The following is a 22,402-nucleotide window of genomic DNA, read 5'->3' on the forward strand; positions in this document are numbered from 1 at the left end:
GGGAGCACATTGCCCCATCTTTCTCCCAGTGGAGTAGCTAGTGGGTTTGAATTGCCTCATATCCACAGGGATGTGGCATTATCCTTTCAGAAGGGACACAATCCCAAACCACAATATGAAACCCATGTTGAATGAGACAGATGCTTTCTCCTCAGGATATTCTCTGGGGAGTTTTCATGCAGGGTTTTGCAAACAAGAGCTGTTGAAGGCTTCGAATAAGGTGGTGGCAGTGGAGACAGAACAAAATGAAAGAAGATAAAAGTGACTTTTGATGTTAAGGAACTCACATGAGCTTTTGGGCAAGTATGCCCATGAGACCATGTTGCTATGCAGACTGGTGTCTTTGTCGCCTGTCTTCTTTCTTTGGTGACTGCTTACTCTTTCTTCCTCCCTTTCTTTCTTTCTTTCTTTCTAAAATCATTTTATTGGGGGCTCGTACAACTCTTATCACAATACATTTGTTGCCATCATCATTCTCAAAACATTTGCTTTCTATTTGAGCCCTTGGTATCAGCTCATTTTCCCCCTCTCTCCCCACCTCCCTCATGAACCCTTGATAACTTATAAATCATTATTATTCTGTCATGTCTTACACTGTGCGACGTCTCCCTTCACCCACTTTTCTATTGTCCGTACCCCAGGGAGGAGGTTATATGTAGATCCTTGTGATCAGTTCCCTTTCTACCCCACCTTCCCTTCACCCTCCCAACACTGGTCCTGAAGGGATCATCTGTCCTGGATTCCCTGTGTTTCCAGTTCCTATCTGTACCACTGTGTATATTCTCTAAGGAGAAAGATGGGGCTTTCTATTCCCCTACAGAGTTACAGTCTCGGAAACCCACAGGGGCAGTTCTGACCTGACATATGGGCTGAATTGGAATCGATTCGATAGCAGTGAGGTTTGCTTTGTTTTGTATTCACTCTTTCTCTCAGCCACCTGTGCCATTTCTTGTCTTTCTTGCCTGGTATGATGCAAAATTGGGTGGAGCATCTCCCAGACCAAGTACATGGCACCTCCTCCACGTTGGAAGATACTGTCTTTCAAGGGTATTCCCACCCAGTGTTGAGAAATAAGTCAAGCGGTGGGCCAAACAACCAGCAGAAGTTACAAACTTTCCAGAAATGTGACCAAGCTTCTTACTTCTCAGTGGCCACATCTCTTCCGCCTTTGGACCCCAGTCACCAGACATGGTGTCAAGCTCATGGTGGCGGGGGTGGGTGGGGGTGGAGTAGCACTCAGTTTGTGGATGGAAAGCATAGACAAAAAGGAGGTGAAGAAAGTGATGTGATAGAAGCCCAGGAAATAAAGAGCTTCAAGAAGGGGAATGGTCAGAGGGCAGCCCAGTAAAAATGAAGCCCCAACGACACCCTGCTGGATTTGCAGTGAGAGGGTTGATGGTGTACTTTGCTGGGGCACTTTCATTGGAACCATGAGGGTGAAAGCATGATTGAATTATAGCCAGCTAATGACAGGTAAGGCAGGAAAAAAATCACAATTATTTAGGGAACTTGGCTGTGGAGGAGGCAGACTGGTAACTAGAAGTGGGCCAAGAAAGGGTGAAGGGGAGGTTGTCCTTTCGTCCCAGTTTTGTTTTGTTGTTGTTGATCCACGGGGGATGCTCAGCTCAGTTCATGGGGGGTTGGGGGTGGAGTTGAATTCACTAGTTAGGGGTGGGTCAACAGAATGACAGTGTTGAGGAGACTGCATGGAAGAGCCAGGGTACAAATGAACTCTCCTCATCCGGGCTCAGTTTCCAATGTGGGAAAGGCTGTAGTAACAGCACTAAGCTCATGGGGTGGTTGTGAAGGGTTCATGACAGCGCTTCGTATAATAAGCATCTCACAAATAACAGCCATCAAATAATGATTGCTTTAGGACAGACGATGCTAACATGAAACTATGTAAGAGGTCACAGATGAAGAGGCCGAGCATAGGTTTTTGGAATCAGACAAGTTTGTGCTTGAATTTCAACCTTGCCCTGATGTAACTTGAGGCATGTCACTTCATCTGTCTTAATTTATATCACTGGGTTGTAAGTATCTTCATCCCTAAAGTGTACTAAGTGCTAAGTAAGTAATAGATGGCATTTTAGGAATTGGAGAGAAAAAGATTTTAAAAAGACACTCTCTTTATGCTCACAGGGTAGCTGGGGAGACTGGTGAAGAGACTATTATAATTGGGAAAACGCAGAGCTCTGGAAAAGGCGAGGCTAACAAGAAGTCTGAAGCCAGCAGGCATTCCCTGACCTGATATAGCATAGTCCCTACTGTTTCAAGACAAGAAATACAATTCAGGACACACTTTCCAGTTTTCCAAACCCTTCACACAATGTCAGAAGCCATTTTGGAAAGTAGCATGGTGACAGTGACAAAAGCCGAGCCAAACCATCGGGGTCCAGGCAGTTCTGACTCACAGTGATCTGATCCAGAGCAAGCATGTGATCATTATAGAAGCAGACTGCCGCTTCTTTCCCCGCAGAGCAGCTGGTGAGTTCAAGCCACCCAACCCTTTGTTGACAAGTGTTAACCACGGCACCAGTGGTTATCTTGCTAATTCCCATGGACTGAACCATCTGCTTTACACACTTTCCATTGTGAAAAGATCGCATAGTGGGGAGGTCACAGCACACAGTAGCCCAATCGCACCCAGAATAAGTTGTTTAGGTACCTAGTTTCTCCACCTGTTCCGTAGAGACAATAATGACAGCTTCACAGAATCGCTGTAAGGATTCAATGAATCAATGCATGTCAAATGTTAAGGACAGCAGCGCCTGGCCGATAGCAAATGTCCAATATGTGAGCAATCATTATTAGTCAGTGGTGACGATATGAAAAACCAAACCGGACCCATTGCCATCAAGTCGATTCCACCTTGTAGCCACCACACATAGGGTTTCGGAGGCAGTCGATGTTTATGGCAGCAAGGAGATCACCTGGACATTCTCCCATGCAGTGGCTGCCCTTGCAGTTAGCAGTTCAATGCTTACCAGACAGTAATACCGAGTCTCCCTATAATGATCATATGCAGACAGGCAGGGCAACAAGTCAATCTGACTTGTAGTGATCCTTAGCCTACAGAGGGACCACCAGAAATGGTTGAATGGGTGGATTGAAGCAACAAAAAGTAAGTTAGAAACAAAGTATTAGAAAGAGTAGATTTAAAAAATGCCAGGGAGAAAACAATGAGAACCTCTTTACTGACACAGCTAAATTAGAACATGAACCAGAACAATGACATGTCTTGAACACAATACCCACAATTATAACTATTTGCTGATATCTTAAATACGCACTATGTAATACAAAAGTACTACTTGAGTCATTAAAAAAAGAAAAAGAGCCACACATGAGTCAGTGACATGACTAAGGTGTCATCAAGGGTAGTGACTCATGGGGTCAGTCCCTGTTCCCCAAATCCCCCCTCCCCCACAGACCTCTTCCTACACCAGATGATTCAGAATTTTTAGTGATGTATATCATTCTACAATTTTAATCACTGAAAAATATTTGGTAAGCATAGTTGTACATTATTAAATGCAATATTTTGTAGAATATATGAGTAAATCTTGCTGTTACAGCTTGCTGTTAGGATTCATAGATTGATGGAACACTAACTTTCCTCACTGAGTTACACCAGAGGTTCTCAACCTGTGGGTCGCGACCCCTTTGGGGGTTGAGCGACCCTTTCACAGGCGTCATCTGATTCATAACAGTAGCATAATGACAGTTATGAATTAGCAGCAAAAAATAATTGTATGGTTGGGGGATCACCACAACATGAGGAACTCTATTAAAGGGTTATGGCATTAGGAAGGCTGAAAACACTATTTGTATCTGAGAAGAAACCCCTTTTAGATGTTTCTCTTTTTCCTTAATTAAAAAAAGTTATTTAAAAAGGTTTATAAATATTAATTTGTAAATTACAAATTACAATGGACTACTTTACAAATGACTAATGGACTGCTTTACAAATTACAATGTTGTAGCTGGAACACCAGACAACTTGACAAAATCAATAACTACAAGAATACCCAAACCCAAAAAGCAACATGACTGCCAGCAAGTCAGCCCCGACTCGCAGTGACCCTTTGGACAGTAGAACAGCTCCGTAGAAAGCAGCCAGCCTCATCTTTCTCCCCGCAGAGCAGCGATGTGTTTAAACCACCCACCTCGCGGCCAGCAGCCTGGTGCCCCAGCAGCAATAAAAGACTCAAAAAGTAATTTAGTATAGAGTTTTAGCCGTGCATGTATATTGATACATACAAACTGAACTTTCAAACATGTTTTTGCCACTCTAATAATGCACATTTGAACAAAAAGTCGTACATTTCTGAGGAAACAGTGCGCAAAACTTTACCCATTTTGGCGTCACCCCCTCTGCCCAACAGAGTCACTTCATGCAACCAACAACCCTCCTGCACCCAATGCCACTGCTGTGAGTGCCACGTTTACAAGTTATTTTCTCTTTTTCCTTTGGTATTGAAAAGAGAGACGCCCTTGATTAAATTTCCCTCTCGCTTGCTACAGCCTGTATCAAAACCCCCAGGTTGCTGACAGTGCAGTTCTCCAGTCTCCAGTCTCATTTGGTGAGAAAGCCCCCAAGCTCCCAGGACTGCAGGCTGTAACTTGTACCCCAATCCTTCCCCATCTAGCTGAGGTGGATTTTTCCATGGGAAGACAACATTTCTAGTTGCTTCTCTAAGAGCCTTCTCTCCTCACCTTCATAGTAGGAATCAAAAGAGAGAGCTTAATATGAGTAGAACTTAAAAGGGAGAAGAGCTGCAGGGTTTTCCAGTCCAGCTCCTTGGGAAGCTATGGCTTCTCTACAATCTCGCAGGGGGCCTCAGACGTTTTAAACTGGGGGCCAGTTCACTGTCCCTCAGACCCGTTGGAGGGCCGGACTATAGTTTAAAAAATAACTATGAACAAATTCCTATGCACACTGCACATATCTTATTTTGAAGTAAAAGAAATAAACGGGGCAAAAACACCTGGCAGGTGGGAAAAATGCCCTCTGCGGGCTGCATGTGGCCCGCGGGTGAGCCATACTTTGAGGACGCCTGACGTCAGGACAATTTATAAGGTTCTGGAACTTTGGAGCGAAATCACTCCACTTTCCTATTATATCTCCTTTCCTGAAATGCTTGGGTTAGGGGTTTTCTCCTTTCTTAACACTGGGCTTAAATTGAAATACAATGGTTTCTATAAAAACACCAGGATCCTTCACTTTGTCTGCTTGACTAACTTCTGTTTACTAAATTCAAGCCATTATCAGAACAAATCTTTTAGATACAAAATTCACCAGGTTCTAAACATGAAGAAATCTAGTATGGGAATCTAGGAATCTTGGCACATTCCCAAACTGTATTTGTTATAACCCAAAGTCGCGAGGTGGTAATTAGGAAAAAAGTTTCAAGCCAGAGTATCCAACTCTAGCAACCAGTTCTGGGACAGCATTAGAAATTCCAGTGTATGTCTTTACAGTTCTTTGTGAATGGAATGCTAGCAACACCGACCAGCAACTGTGTGCATCTCTACTCTGTCCTATTGGGATGCCATGAGTCAGAATCAACTTGATGGAAGTGCGTTTTCAGAAGTAGGCTTTGTGTTGTTGTCTGGTAAGCATGGGGCTACTAAATGCATGGTCAGCAATTCAGGCCCTACAGCCATTCTGCAAGAGAACATAAATGTTTACAGACTCAGAAATCCTATAAAGCAGTGGTTCTCAACCTTCCTAATGCCGCGACCCTTTAATACAGTTCCTCATGTTGTGGAGACCCCCCCAACCCTAAAATTATTTTTGTTGCTACTTCATCACTGTCATTATTTTGCTCCTGTTATGAATGATAATGTAAATATCTGATCTGCAGGATCTATTTTCATTGTTACAAATTGAACATAATGAAAGCAAAGTGATTAATTACAAAAACAATATGCAATTATATATTGTGAAATATTTATTTCTAACGACAAATAAATGAAATGTGGCCTTGAAGCGTGTTGTAGCATTGGGAACAGTCTTCACGCCAGTTACTCGTAGGTGGGCGTATCTGCATGTGGGCGGACCACCTGGAGAAGGATAGTGGAGCGGTTTGTCAGTTCCTAAGACCACCGGAAAGATGTGTTTTCTCATGGTCTTAGGCGACCCCTGTGAAAGCGTCGTTCAACCCCAGGTTGAGAACTGATGCTAAAGGTTCTGTCTCTTTGAGTCGGAAGTAACTCAATGGGAGTGGATTACATTGCATTAAGTAGCAGTTACATCCGTAGGGTTGAGTGGTAAGGCAGGCCAGGTGGGACTGTGATAAAATGGAAACACGTGTCTCTTCTAAAGCCTGGTATTCTGTTCCCATCTCACTATTACCAATTTGTAAGGTAGGCCCAGTATCGCATGTACAAATCTCCTGATGTGTTGGCCATTACTACCCCAACTAGAACATGTTTGCTGGTTAGACACATCCCACAGTGCCCCAGGGCTTAATCAAGAGCTGTTATAAGAGTGTCTTTCTGTCTTATTCGTTCATCAATTCACTCATGTAATCAATGCTCTATTACATGCTAATAATGCAACTGTTAGAAAAATAAAATGTTTTCAAGAACACATGATAGTAGAGCCATGTAAACAGGTGTAAAAATGCTATAACAGAACAAAAGCAGTAATCATGACTAGCATTTATTGAATACTTTCTACGGGCCAGGCAGTTTTATCAGAGTTGTATGAATTCTTTCTACATGTCATAATCATCTGACAAAGTAGGCGTTTTTCTTGTCTTCAGGCTCCCGGGTGGCACAACGCTTACATGCTCAGCTGCTAACGGAGAGGGGATTCAAATCCTTCTGCATGGGAGAAGGATTTACTGTCTCTGAAACCTTGGGAGTAGTCCTAAGCTGTGTACTTGGGCTGCAATGAGTTACAATGGACATCGTGGCTTTTTCCAATTAAAAAAAAAAGTATTGCTACGCGTGGAATCGACTCAAAGGCAACGGATCTGATTTATTACTGTCTCTATTGTGTGTTTGAAAAGACACATGCAGAGCAGCAAATAACTTGCCAGTTGTCATGAACTGAGGTGAGATTTGAGCTGAAACCAGTTCCATAGCCCAAGGTCTATGGCTCAAGAGTGGATCCGTTGTTTACATAACCTGTGCTTTATGAATTCTTCCAGAAGAAGTGATTCTGATTTGTCTTGAGAGATGATTTTAGCACACAAGATTTCTCACCAGGGAATTCAGGCAGAAGAAAAAGCTTGGACTAGGATTAGCAGAAAATGAATATGTAACAACACCTCCAACGTCATTATTAGGTCAAAGTCAGTTTATAGCTCAACAGTGAGGCTTAAGAATAGTGCGGACAAGCTTGGATATATAGCCCAATCCCCAGGGAGACGAATAACAGAAATGTGTGTGAAGGGATGAAGGGAGACAACCGACAGTGTAAAACACGAAATAACAACAATAATACATATAATTGATCAAGGATTCGCGAGGGTGGGGGAGGGAGAGGGAAAAAGAGGAGCTTAAACCCAGGGCTCAAGTAGAAAGAAAATGCTTTGGAAATGTTTCTGGCAACATATGTACAAATGTGCTTGATACAACTGATGTATGGATTGTTATGAGAGGTGTAAGAACCCCCCAATAAAATGATTAATTAAAAAAGAAGAAAAACGGTGTGGAAAGAGAGACATTTACAAAAGCTCAAACTTGACTACAAGTTCCAGGAAGCGAAGCGCGCTGTGTTTTCCCGCCTGAGCGGCTCGGTTTCAGCGCAGCTCAGGGACTACAAGTCCCGGCATGCAACAGGGCAGTCCAGCGACCGGCCCCGCCCCACCCCGCCCCCAGCACGACAGGCCCCGCCTCCTGCCGGCCCCGCCTTCCTCGCCCCTCCCGCCCGCCCGCAGCCCCCTCCCGCCGGCCGGGTCAGCCCAGAAGAGTTGCCTGGTGGCCGCGGCAGACCGTAGCCGAGCCAGACCCTCTGCGGCGGCGAGGATGGGAGATTCCAAAGTGAAAGTGGCGGTCCGGATCCGGCCCATGAACCGACGAGGTGAGAGTCGAGCCCTCCCGGGACCGGCCGTGCCTGAGGCGGCAGGTGCCTGGCGCGCCCTTCCCCTCTGCCACCGTGTGGGGTCCGCCCGGCTCCGCCCCTCGAGTCCGCGCCGGGGCGGGTGGACGGCCTGGGGACCCCGAAACTTGGCCCCCAGTTTCTCCTCAGCTCTCCGCGCCCGCACGGGCCCCATCCCGGGACGCCCCTCCCCTCGCCTGCCACCCGGTCCCGGCCGCCCTGCTCGCTGCCCCTTCCGCCGGCCGGCCCCGCCTCTGGCGACCTTTCGCCCCCCGCCTCCCCCGGCCCTTCGCGGAGGGCGCCCTTGTCCTTCGCCCCAGGCTCGCTTCCTCTTCCCTCACCCGCGCGCCCCTCGCCTGCTCCCTCTCGCCCTGCTCCGTCCTCGCCAGCTGTCAGAGCGGCCTCCGCCCCTTGGGTCCTCTCCTTCCTGCGAGCGCGGGACGCTCCGGGACCCCGAGCCCCCCCAACCCCCCAAGCAATGCAGTTTCGTGGCAGGAAGAAGGGAATTATTTGGTCTACCCTTCCCAAGAAAGCTTCCAGCCCCAGAGTGCCTCTGCTGGGTTTCCCTTTTATATTCTTTTAACCTGAACTGCGATAAGGAGTTGTAAATACTTTGGATTAGGGGTGGAGGGGAGTGGTGATGGTGCAGGGATGCCTTCTTCACCGTGTGTGTGTGTGTGTGTGTGTGTGTGTGTGTGTGTGTGATTTAAGACTTTTTTGATTGTGTCTTACTCTTAAGTCATCATACTCGGCATTTCTCAACAATAAATAGACTTACTGCCAGATTCTTGTGAAACTGTATCTTTCGAACATTCTCATAGTTCTGAAAGGGAGGGCAGAGAAAGCTGATAAGCCTGGTACAGTTTAGGTCATCGCCAGACAGTCAAATGCCATAGTCAGAACCCCAACTGGATGTCAGAAGAGGAGGTAGACTTGGTCTTGGCTTTGATACTTAGTATGAGTGAGCCTGTGGGCAAGGCACTTTAAATGAGATAATATATTGGAAAGCCCTTACATAATTGTGTTACAATTAGGTTACTGGGAGCACTAGGATGATCCCAGGAGTTGACGTTGCAGTTGACAATCTTAACTAACTAGATTCTTTTGCAAGTACGTGAATCATCTTCTAAGTTGTTTATGAAGTTTCTTTGTTCCCATCAAGTGTTTTTAGGTACATGTAGAAATTATAGGTAGTTTTCCAGTTTTCCTCTGTTCTGCTGTCTTGTTTGTTATTCTTTGATCTACCTTCTCTTACTGGAGTTGGCTTGTGCCCCTGTCCCTGCTGTTTCCACAGGGCTAGATCCACATAAGGGTGGTTGGTGGTGTGGAAGAGCTTTATGCTAAATTCCCAAAGAACTGAACATCTAACTGCTTAGCTAGTACATGTTTGGAGGCTCCATCCTTTATCTCCCCAGTCCTATGCTCTGATGAGACAGAGTAACTGAGTGAACTCTGAAACTCTCCAAAGGCTTTTTGCTAAATATTCAGGCATCTTTATGATTTTACTAAACCTCAAGTTGATTACTTCAACATCACAGTGATGCAGGGAAAAAAAGCCAAATAAAGCACAACGTGTCTGGGAATTGGTTCTGAAAGAGCTATTTCAGCACATTCTTAAATTTTCTTTTCACAGAAAGCGCAGAAAGGTCAGTGCTAAAAAGAGACCACTAACTACCCGCCATGAAATGATGTCTTAGATCATTCGAATCCTTCCTTCTCTTCCCCTTTCTCTCTGTCCCTTTCATCTTTGAGAGGAAATGCTATACCATTTTATTTATTTAAAAGATCCTGTTGATAGGATTATAATATTGTCACTATTAGAGTTTCAAGGGATGCTCGGAGTAATTTAGCTATGGAAGGGATGTTATTTCTTGAGGCGAGCTCAGTTTAAAAGTAAGGTTTGTATATCGATTCCAGGACTTCTTAAATAAGCCTGTTGCTATTGAGTCATTTCTAACGCAGAGTGACATCCTGTGTGTCAGGTGAGAACTTGCGCCATCGAGTTGTCAGGGGGTGGCTTTCAGGATTGGATCACCAGGCCTTTCTTTCAGGGCAACTGTGGATGGACTTGACCCTTCTGTTTTTTGGTTCGCAATCAAAACACTTAAACTACCCAGGAATTTTGTCTTATAAATGGAAGTACATTATTTGTGGTCAAAACTGCTTCCTCAATTCCTTGAGTGACATATCTAACCTAATGTAAGGTTTCTTGACGTGCATGTGTTTGTTTGTTTGTTTTTCTGAAAAATACTTTGAAAATGACTAGCATGGATAATTAAAATTAGTCTGTAATTTTACAGTTTTAATATCATGACATCTTTTCCTTCATCTGAAATATGAACTTAAAAGAAAAAGGGGAAACTTCTTTTGTCATGAGATCTTGAGATTCTACTTACAGATTTTGTTTGTCTTTTAATTTTTTCTTTTTGCCTTGTACAACTTAGTAGATAATTCTTGTGTGTTCTTCCAAGGACTGTAAAGAATACCTAGTCATACATTATTAACGAATCTAATTATTAAATGAAGTTTTACAAGCACAATTGACTGTATTAGTAAGGTCAGGTCATTCTCCTCTTCAGGAATTGACATTTCGTAACTGTAAAAACTAAATGAATATTTATTGAGCACCTAGTTTATATTAGATGCTATGGGATCTTGCTGTCTGCTCAAGGATCTTTGTAGTTTAAATTATGTGTACGTTCAGCTACTAAAATAAATAAATTTACATAAGAAAGGTTTAGAAAATACCTTTGCTACCTACCTAGCCCAACATGAGGGGACCAGAAATTATACTAGGAATTAGTTTCATTCCCTCAGTGCCTTTGAGTTGATTCTGACTCTATAAGTCTCATAGCACTATCCCTGTGGTTTTCCAAAACTGCTACTCTTTAAGGGTGTGTAACGCCCCATTTTTGTCTCCTTTAAGGCAGCTGGTGGTTTTGAACTGGTGACCATAACTCTTTAAGGGATTAGAAAAGTTCATCTTTCTTCCTCATAGCAGATGGCGGTTTTGAATTGCTGACTTTGCGATTAGCAGCCCAACCTGTTATCACTGTTGACACCAGGGCTCCCAGGAATTTAGCAAGGTAGGAAGAAATAGTGAGTTCTGTTATTCAAGTTTATTTGGGAGCATGTAAAATAAGTTTATTTTAACAAGTATTTATTAACAATATTTTTTGTGTATTTTACAATACTTGATGCAGTGAAAGATGTAAAATGTGATCATGTCTTAGAGAGTGAATCATGGTCTATCTCCGAGGAAAGACTATTATGTAGCTATTTATAATGATGAAGATCAAAACCATCTAATAGTAAAGGAGACATTTTTATGGTAATGGAAAAAGCAGAATGTAAAACTATGTAACTGTATAATGCATTTATACAGCTTGTAAACAATTATAAAGTGAATGAATTTGCCATTAGGATTATTACTATGGAAAAGTGTATACCAGAATTGACAAGGACTAGACAAAAATGAAAAAATGAAGGTGATTCTTCTTGTTAGGAGAACTTTATTTCTGAAAACTTTCCCCTAGTGCTATCTAGTGTTGTGATACTTAATTTCTAAGGGAGTACTCTATGGTTCATGCTCATGAGGAAATGACTGTCATGTAAAAGATTAGAAGGTAAACAACTATAACACAATGCTAGTTACTAAGTGTCAGATGAGTGGTAGGCAAATATAGGAATTTAGAGGAATGAAGGATCCCAGGAAGCCTGGTGATTTGGGACTACTTCATTGGGGAGGGAGACTTCGAAGGAAGAAGCCTATGATTTGTTTTTTGGGTTTTTTGAATGAGTGGATGGTGGTAGGAGAGAGGAGAGCATTTATTCTTTAAGGAAGAAGTAATGGCCTGAGAGCAAAGGCACAGAGACAAGAATGAGCAAGGCAAGTTTAGGCAACAGAGATAAGATTTGCCTGCCAGAAAAAAAAGGATTTTGTGAGCTCTACTAGAGCTTAAGAGTGGAAAGGTAGGGCTGAAGCTTAGGGAACCCAGAATGCTAACAAGGTGCAGACTTGTATCAGAGTGTGACTGGTCCATGTGGGCTGTTTAGCTTTTAGAGCATTGTGGGTCTTGGGAAACTTGAAGAGGAAAAATTACTAGTTCTCAAGTTTAGATGATTCCTTTAGGCATAGGGGCTCTCAACCTGTGGGTCGAGGCCTCTTCATAACAGTAGCAAAATTGCAGTTGTAAAGTAAGCAACAAAAATAAATTTATGGTTGGGGTGGTGGTCACCACAGCATGAGGAACTATATTAAAGGGTCGTAGTATTAGGAAGGTTGAGAACCACTGCTTTAGGGTATAATTTGGCATGGTGCATGGTAAGAATAAAGCCATGTGAATAGAACAGAACTAAGGAGGCCTGTCAAAATCAGGTAAGCAGCAGCAAATCAAAGAGCGGGGGAAAACTTGGGAAGTGAGGAAGCTTAGCAGATTCTGGCAGCCAGTGAAGAAATAAGCAATCCTTGGGAAATGATGAGATAGAGAACAGGACAGTGTTTTTGACCGGAAGGCCATTGGTGATTCTTCTCAAAGAGATGACTGACAGATGTTGGAGCTGGGGATGGAAATTTCTGCTACGGTTTTCTGAAACAGAAGATACTTGTTTCACTAGCATCTACTTGATATGCCAGAGAATGAGGCACCTATCTTTTACAGCATTCCTTTGTTTTTCTTGTCAACTCAGTGACTGGAATTGGAATTATGCACATGGGAACACGGGGTTTTGGAGAGGAGGGAACATGGTTATGAATATAAAATAAAAATGTGTTTCATTTGACATTAATTCCTCACACTCCTATCAGAAATGATTAATGCCTGAGCTACGAGGACAGAAGAAACCACTGACAAAACTATTAGTTATACAGATTAATTGAGCTGTTTATTCAGTGAAAATGGATGTCTTATTTATATTTCTGTACTTGTTAGTCATCAGGTTTCTCTTGTGTTTGAGAGAGCATGTTAATGGGAAAAGGCAAAGAATAAGAGTACTTATATAATGTATTACTGTGTAGTATGCAAAATTAACTGATCCATGGGACATAAATACATAATTGATATTGGGTTTTAGCTCTCAGAAGTTGTAGCTATCTTTTAAAATGAAATTAGTTTGTTCTGTTCAATAAGTATTTATTGATGAGAAAAATAAACAGCTATTGTTTGAGACCTTTCTACTTCTGAGTTATAGAGTTCCATACTTAAATAAAAAGCAACTTATGTTTCAAACAAAACTGAGAGTGTAGGACTTCTACACATGGTTAGCAGAGTCTCAGAGAAATTAAAGAATTTCCCTAGAATTTTAAGACTAATCATCTGGAGCTGGATTTCACTTGATTTTGTCTAACTTAAAATTATGTTATTTTATACTGTATTGGACAGAGTGCTCTTTGAGGGAGACCTTGCTGTCCTGAGATTACATAACTTTTGAAGATGTGCAGGATACACTAGAACAGTGGTTCTGAACCTTCCTAATGCTATGACCCTTTAATACAGTTCCTCATGTTGTGCTGACCCCAGCCATGAAATTATTTTTGTTGCTACTTCATAACTAATTTTGCTACTGTTATGAATTGTAATGCAAATATCTGATATGCAGGATGTATTTTCATTGTTACAAATTGAACATGATTAAACATAATTAAAGCATAGTGATTAATCACAAAACAATATATAATTACATATTGTGAAATATTTGTGTTTTCCGATGGTCTTAGGCGTCCCCTGTGAAAGGGTCGTTTGACCCCCAAAGGGGTTGCGACCCACAAGTTGAGAATCGCTGCATTAGAAGCATAAATCATGGTCTTTGATCAGTTTTGCTGGTAATAAGAAGTGCCCACATTATTAACTAACCTTATAACCGAGTCAGTTATAAGAACTTATGTAAACAGCACAGTGGTGACACCTGTATTATTACAGAAGGAATAGAACATTGTGGGTCAGAGTCATCACAGGACTATGTGAATCAGAAGTATAGAAGGAGGTTTTAGGATGGAGGTATGAGAAATGAGTTTCATTCTTGGACAGTCAGCAAAGATTGTTCAAAATATTAGTGAATTAGTCATTGTTATGTCACGTACTGTGCTGCGACTAACTGTTCCTACAATCATGCATACGATATCGTGCATATCCAAAAGAAACCCAAAGACCTTGTTGAGTTTGAGGTATGTGGGATGCAGCCAGGTGGATGGATCTAAAAGGCTGAGTGTGAAGGAAGATTTGGCTGCTATTTGTAGAGGTAGAAGGGAGTTAAGACTGTGAGTATTGATGAGATTTGTACAGTAAGGAGAGCAAAGGGGAAGAAGTGAATCCTGGAGTACACTGGTTAATGGGTACTCGGAGGAAAGGTCACAGAGGCCCAAATGAGAAACAGAAGAATTGGTTTAGCAATGTTGTGGACGTTCAGATAGCAAAAATGTCAAAGAGCGAATACTCAGTCTTTAGGTATCACAGGAATAGCCAAAAAACAAAAACCCACTGCCCCTAAGTTGGCTCATAGTGACCATATGGGATAGTGCTTTGTGACTTTCTGAGACTAACTCATTATGAGAGTAGAAAGCCCCATGTTTCGTCCTTAGAGGCTAGTGGTTTCAAACTGTGGACCTCTGGAATCGCAGCCCACACTATGCCACCAGGGCTCCACAGGAATACCTTGTGTGATAATACTGATTGTATTGTATAGATTTGTCCTCACGGTAGTCAATGATAATTTTCAGAAGAATAATTTCAATTGAGTTTATGATGAATGAATGAGTTTGGGAGTGAAGGCAGTGGAATGTGGAGTAAGTGATGAGTATACATAAATAATCATTCAAGAAGCTCTATGAAGAGGGAAAGGTAAATGATGGTGTCTAGTGGTGTTTAGTTACTTCCACACAGTGACTGATGGGTTCCAACTGCTCACCTTTTGTTCAGCAAGTGAGGACTTTAAACATTGTGTCACAAAGTTTATTTTGTGGTTGAAGGACACTAACCTATAAAACACACACACATATATATATTCAAAATACTTCTATTAAGGGCTCTTACATCTTTTATCACAATCCATACATTCATCCATTGTGTCAAGCACATTTGCACATATGCTGCCATCATCATTTTTAAAGCATTCTCTTCCTATTTGAGCCCCTGATATCAGCTCCCCATTTCTTCTCCTCCCTCCCTGCCTGCCCTCCCTCATGAACCCTTGATAAGTTATAGATTATTATTTCCATATCTTACATCATCCTCACCCACTCTTCCATTATTCTTTCCCCTGGGAGGGGTTATAGAGTGATCCTTGTGATCGATTCCCTCTTTCATCCCCCACCCACCCCTAATCCTTCTGGTACCTCTACTCTCATTGTTGGCCCTCAGGGGTTTATCCCTCCTGGATTTCCTGTGTTGTGGGCTCTATCTGTAGCAGTGTGCATGCTCTGGTCTAATTTTTAAGGTAGAATTAAGGTTACAATAGTGGGGAGAAGGAAGCACCAAAGAACTAGAAGAAACTTGTGTATTTCATTGGTTCAATATTGCACCCTGACTAGCTCATCTCTTCTCTGTGACCTCTCTGTGAGGGGATGTCCACTTGTCTACAGATGGGCATTGGGTCTCCACTCCATGACCCACCACCCACCCCATTCACATTGGGTATGATTTGTTCAGGGTCTTAGATACCTGATACCTGATCCCATCTACACCTCATGATTACACAAGCTGGAGTGCTTCTTCCATGTGGGCTTTGTTGCTTCTGAGCTAGATGGCCGCTTGTTTATCTTCAAGCCTTTAAGACACCAGATGCTATATCTTTTGATAGCCGCCTTTCTTCCCCACATTTGTGTATGCACCCATTTTGTCTTCAGCAATCGTGTAGGGAAGATGAGCATCACAGAATGCCAGATTATTATAACAAAGTGTTCTTGTGTTGAGGGGGTACTTTAGTCGAGGCCCAACGTCCATCTGCAGGCTTAACTCTTAACATATAGATATGGGTACATAGTTCTATTCCTCTCTCATTTTATGTATATTATAAATTATATATATAATTTACATATGTACATGCCTGTATTTAGACCCTGTAAATGTCCTTTGCCTCCTGGTTCTTTCCTCTATTTTCTTTTACTTCCCTCTTGTCCCATTATCATGTTCAGCCTTCATTTAGGTTTAGTAATTCCTTGCTGCTACATTGCCCTTGATTAAGCCCTACTAGGCATCCTATGACCTTTCTTCCACTGATTTCAGTTCATTTGTTGTTCCCTTTCCTCTGGGTTGTTAAAACACTAATATTATACATTTATTTGAGGGAAGTAACTTGACCATTCCTTTTAAGCTATTTATTTATTTTTAGATATATTTCATATATCAAATGTGTATAATGGTTTTTAGTAAAATACAAAGTAGCTTCAAAAAGTTAATTGAAAAATGGAGTTAAAAGATAGTGGGATTTTTCCATGAACTCTTTGAGGCCCGCTTGTATTCATTCACAACTAAGCAGTCACCCCCACTATCTAATTCCAGAATATTTTTTTACCCTGAAGAGAAACTGGTGCCTATTAGCAGAGTCACTCTGTTTCTCCACCCCCTCTGCCCCACCAACCACTGCTCTGTGTCTGACTTTGTACCTTCTGGACATTTCATATAAGAATAAGTATCCTCAGCTTTTCTCAAAGTTCATTTAGCACCTATTTGCCTTGATGAAAGAACTACATTAGTACCCATTCGCAATAACGAAAAATATTTGAAGAGGATTTTCATTTTTGTGTAAAGAAGATGAATTATGAAGTAAGCATTTCAATGTTTTTTTGTGTCATGCCATTAAAAAGACAACTCCTAGCCAAGGCAGCAAGAATGGCTTTTGTCAAACTCGTTTTCTGGTTATTATTCCTGTATATAATTTCTGCTGTATAGAAGCTGTGTGTGAGGGGGCTTCAAACGTTTGTGGAAAAATTCCATTGTCTTTGAACTACATTTTCCCACTAACTTTTTGAAGCCCCTTCCTATTTGTCATATCATTCCTGCTTTTAGGATCTGTTAGAGTTTCTTTAGGTTTTATGTAGTATTTGGTATGATTTGGTAGTGTGTATGTGTGTGCACACCTGGGGATACTGAAATTGTTTTCCTCTGTTAATGTTAATTGCTTTTTCACATAATACCATTTTGTTGTACAAAGGTTTTCATAGGAATGTTTTGCTTTTAGATAGTGAGAGAAACCTGCATTTATATAAATAGAATCATATGTGGCCCTTTGTGTTTGGAGTCTTTCACTGAGCAAAAAGTGTTTAGAGCTTCATCCATGTTATTGCTTAGATCAATATTGCATTCATTTTTATACCTGAATTGTTTAGCTTTGCGATATTTTGTTCATATTCACCAATTGACAGACATTTGTGTGACTTTCTACTCTTTGACTATCATGAATAATCCTAATATAAATGTGTTTTTATGAGTTTTTGTGTGAACATCGGTTTATTTCTACTGAGTCAAAAAGTAGAGGTGGAATTGCTGGCAACTGTTGATCTTTTGAGGAACTACTTTGACTGGTTTCCAAAGTGATGTCACCATTTTACTTCCCCACTAGCACTATATGAAGGTTTGAATTTCTCCATATCCTTGTCCCACATGCTGTCTTCCCCGCCTTCCAGTAATTTTTACGTGACCATTCCTGTGGCACTGATTATAGTGACCATTTTCAACAGCCATTCCAGTACGCATTTCCATTCTGTGTTACCGCTCTTAACTAAAACTATGTGTCAATAGTGCAAAAAGTTCTGCTCTCCCGCTTGTGCCTCTGATAGCCCCTATTAAGCATTGGTCTCCCTGTACTTGTCTATTTTGGATGTTTCTGTGTAAATGGAGTCATGCAATATATGTCCTTTTCTAATTTAGAACGTGGCTTATAAATAAATAAGCCAATTGTAAATGTTTATGTATTGTGGATGCCAGTCCCTTACCTAGATAATATGATTTACAAATATTTCTCCCATTCTGTGAATTGCATTTTAATTTTCCAGAAGTTCAGTTTTTCTTGATTTAATTTTATTGTTTGTGTGGTTAGTGTTATATTTAGGAATTCATTGCCTAACAAGATTACACAGATTTAGGCCTTAGAAAGATGTATAGTATTATTAGCTCTTACACTCTGCTTTTTAACCTAATTTTTGTTTGTTTGTCGGATGCTTTATTTTATATTAAAATATCATTTTATTTGTTTTTATAGCTCTTATAATAATTCCATATATCAATTGTATCAAGCATATTTGTACATACGTTATCATCAATATTTACTAGACGTTTACTTTTTATTGAGGCCTTAGTATCAGCTCCTCTTCCCCATCTTGTGACCCTTGATAAATTATAAAGTATTATTATTTTCATGTTTTACACCAATCGCTGTCCCCTTCCTCATGGTTTCGGTTGTTCATCCCCCTGGAGGGGTGTGTGTGTGGAGTTACGTGTCAATCATTGCCATCAGGTGTCCCCCCCCCCCCCTGCTTTTTACCCTATTTTGAGTTAATTTTTCTATGTAGTTCAAAGTAAGCCCAGGTTCATTCTATTCCAGGTGCTTATTAATTACTTCAAGCCCATTTGCTGGAAAGATATTCCCTTCCCCCTTACACTGTCTTGATATCCTTGCTGAAAATCAATTGGCTGCTGGCGTAAGAATTTCTTTCTGGGCTCTCAGTTCAGTTCCATCAGTCTATATTTTATCCTTATGCTTGTGCCACAATTTTAGGCTTATTTAACATTTTTTTTTGTGGTTTAGGTGAAAGTTTACAAGACAAATTAGTTTCCTGTTCAACAATTTATACACATTTTACTTTGTGACATTGGTTGCAATCCCAACGATGTAGTAGCCCACTTCTCCTGTTTCCATTAGCCCGTCTTTCCTGCCCCTTCCTGCCCAGTGAAGGGTAGCTAATGCTGCTGCCCTTTTGGTTTCTCCTATGGTTGATTGTTCTGAGGAGCGTATTCTTCATGAGTGTTACTGTTCACTTTATAGTCCTGTGTATTGTTTGACTGAAACACACTGTCTTGATTACTGAAGTTTTGCATTGAGTTTTGAAATCATGATGTGTGAGTCCTTTGTTTTTCTGCATTCGATGTATTATAATTTTAAATATCTATTTCTAGTCTTCTGTGATTGATTAAGTAAATATTTTCTTTTTAAAAAATTGTGGTTTAGTTGACAGTGTACAGAGATTAGTTTGCATTCACAGCTTCTATACATTTTGTTTTGTTACTTTTGTTGCACTTCCTACAACATAACAATACACTTCCTACCTGTATTTTCCATTTCTCTTTGCCCTTCCTTACGATATATACCTCTTGTCTTTTGAGTCCTATCCTTAGAAACATACTGTCCTTCTGCTCCCATGTGGCTGATTGTTCCAATGACTGCATACCTCCCTGGTGCTTCTGTTCACCTTTTAGGCCTTATCTATCTCTTGTCAGCAAGTTGAGTCACGGAGGTGTTAGGCTGGGTTCTCTAGAGAAGCAAAACTAATGATTCTATATAAAAACATAACTTATATCAAGGAAGAGATACACACGGTTATAGAAGCAGCTAAATTCAGTCTGGTTCAAGTCCATGGATCAGATGTTAAGCTGGAAGCTTTTCCTGACATCTGTGGTGGCTGGGGCTGACAAACCAGGAAAAGGAAGACAGAGAAGGAAGATTAAGCAAGAAAACCACAGCTCATGATGTAGGGGGGGGATTGCTCCAAGGATGGCAGGTCAGATGGTTCCCAGAGTTAGTCAGCAGGCAATATGGCAGACCATTGACTCAGTTCCTAAGAACCAGAGGCCAATCATCCAGAACAGCAAGAATTGAGGAAGCATTCCACAGCAGCATCTACTTATATTCAAAGTAGGCCACCTCCGGAGGAAACATCATTAGGGCTGTGACCTGAGTACTGGGTTGCATTCCATCTTAATCTTCCCACAACTGGTTGTGGGGAATATTCTCATAGCACGTCCCATCATGGAGTTGATTACATTATGTTGGACCACATTATGGAGGAGGCCTTAATTGCCAAGTTGACACAAAACCTAATTAATTCAGCTCTAGCCTTAAAAAATGTGAAAAGTAAATATTTCTTTTCTTTTTAAAAATATATATATACGCACAGCAAAATCTCCCATTGCACAATATCTAGGTATAGTGATCAGTGAGATTGAATGAATTTGTTATATTATGTTGACATTTTTGTACTTCCTGTGCTATTGTCTCACTTCCATTTACTTTGTATCCTTGTTCCCCAACTTTCTCATCTACTTTGTAGTTGCTGTTAACCCCTGGGTTTTATATGGATAATGTTCTTTTTAAAAATAATGCAATACTCAGGATGATAATATTTACTATTCAGGTTAACTGTTACTTAGCTTAAGGGTAACTTCAGGGTATTCTAATTCAAAGTTTGAAGAGCAATTCAGGGCCAAAATCTCAGGGACTTCTCCAGAATCCATAGGTCCAGAACTCTGTATTCTACATTAATGTAAAGTTCTTAAACACTTTATCAAGCCACATCAAAGCTGTTTTAGTGATTGATTACAAAAATGATGAGCTAATATGTACATTCCCACCTAATATACAATAAACAGTTAAAAAATTAAAATTCTGTTCCATATTTTTCTCCTTTTCCCCCCAGAACTTTTGGATCAGAGCATTCAGTAGTGGTGGCAGGGCATCATCTAGTTCTTCTGGTCTCAAGGTAGAGGAAGCAGTGATTCATGTAGACAGTTTTGTAGTCCAGTTCTTTCTTTCTTGAGTTTCCATGTGTTTGCTCCAGAAAAATAAAGACTGATAATTGTATTTTTGATGACTGCTTCTAAACTTTAAGACTCCAGGTGCTACTTACCATATTGTATATAAACTTCAAGAACTATATTATGCCAGTTGACTGGATTATCCTGCAAAGCCATGACCTTAATTAAAATAAATTCTGCAAGGATACAGAAGAGAAGATCCACTTCAAAAATTAATTGTGTTGCTATACATTTATAATGCATAATCCAAAAATGAAATTAAGAACTCATCTCATTAGGTGACTTGGTTAGATCTAATTAATATCAGCATATGTAGCCCCTCACCTTTTTTGGTGTTTGTAAATGTAAAAGCAAATATATCTTGATGATGTATATTTTGCACTTAGGTCACATGAAATTATTTTAAGGCTTTCATACTCTGACCTTCCCCTTCTTTGGCACTCTTTCTTGTACTTTCTGTCATTCCTTCCTTTAGTATTAAATCATATTAAAGCTCAGCTATCTTTTATATTTATTAAGAATATTTTCATATTCACAAGTAAGTGTGAAATAAATCATTAGGACTTTCATAGATCTTTTTTCAGAAAGCAAAAAAATCACTCTTCTTTTTATCTATGTGTTATTACCTAATTTTTCTTAGTCAGTCATATTTCTTGCCCCGATAGTAAGAATATTACTTTCCTTATAAGATAGATATAGTGCTGATTGTATAATTTCCCTTGATTTGATTGAACATTTGAGCTGTCCAGTTGTATGATAGGTAAATTGTGGGCCAATAAAGCTGCTGGAAAAAATATTATTTTCTAATTAAGAATACAAGTTCTACATATAAAGGACTTTAAATTAATCTTACAAATATTTACTATCTCCTTTTTAACAATGGACTGTAGTGCATTTATGAATGAAGGTAGGTAGCTTTTCACAACTGTGTTTTAGATTAAATGAGATGCATCTATGTTTCTTTGGAAATAATTGTTTTCTTGGGGATAGCCATGTAAATTATGAAATGGGCAACTGAATTTGTTCATTCCAAGAATGATGCATCTCCCCAGACGGAACATAAATTAAGTATCGGGAGCCACCCAGGCCCTGCCCAGATTTCACCATGATGTCATTATGGAGAGACTCACAGCCGATTTGTAAATTGAAGAAAGACTTGTTTTAAATTCATGTTCACTTTTACGAGGTGACTAATAAACTGGCTGAATAAGCTGAGCTGTCAGCTGTTGATGTTTTAATATTTATCTTGAGGAAATTGATCCAGAAAAAACCCTGTTCGGGAAATATTATAGAATTTTAGTGTCAGTTCAGTAAATACCTTTTTATCTATTTGTATTTTAGAATTCATGGATATATCAAAGTCAAGGTTCTAGGAAATGAGATTCCAGATACATTCATGATTTTGAGTACTATAAAGCTGGATTAGTCATTGCCATAAACTTATAGTGCTATTAACTTTAAGATCACTTTTTAAAAAATTGGTTTTCACGTACAACATTGATAAAATATCAATCATTATTTAGGTTTCACTGAGAATAAACTTGCCCATATGTTACTTATGATAATAATAATATTTAATGCTACTTTTACACAAAGCCTGTTA

At 40.4% G+C, this 22,402-nt stretch overlaps 1 protein-coding gene across 1 annotated transcript in view; it reads left to right on the plus strand.

Moving 5' to 3' along the window:
- Positions 1–7,896: 7,896 nt before the first annotated feature.
- Positions 7,897–22,402, plus strand: part of KIF13B (kinesin family member 13B) — a 267,948-nt gene continuing 253,442 nt past the window's right edge. Inside the window, exon 1 of the mRNA XM_075556442.1 lies at positions 7,897–8,038. Coding sequence (XP_075412557.1) covers positions 7,984–8,038 — 55 coding nt within the window. The 5' untranslated portion in view covers positions 7,897–7,983. The remainder of the gene's footprint in view (positions 8,039–22,402) is intronic.

Source organism: Tenrec ecaudatus, chromosome 8 (assembly GCF_050624435.1).
Source record: "Tenrec ecaudatus isolate mTenEca1 chromosome 8, mTenEca1.hap1, whole genome shotgun sequence".
In the NCBI taxonomy this organism is placed as follows: domain Eukaryota; kingdom Metazoa; phylum Chordata; class Mammalia; order Afrosoricida; family Tenrecidae; genus Tenrec; species Tenrec ecaudatus.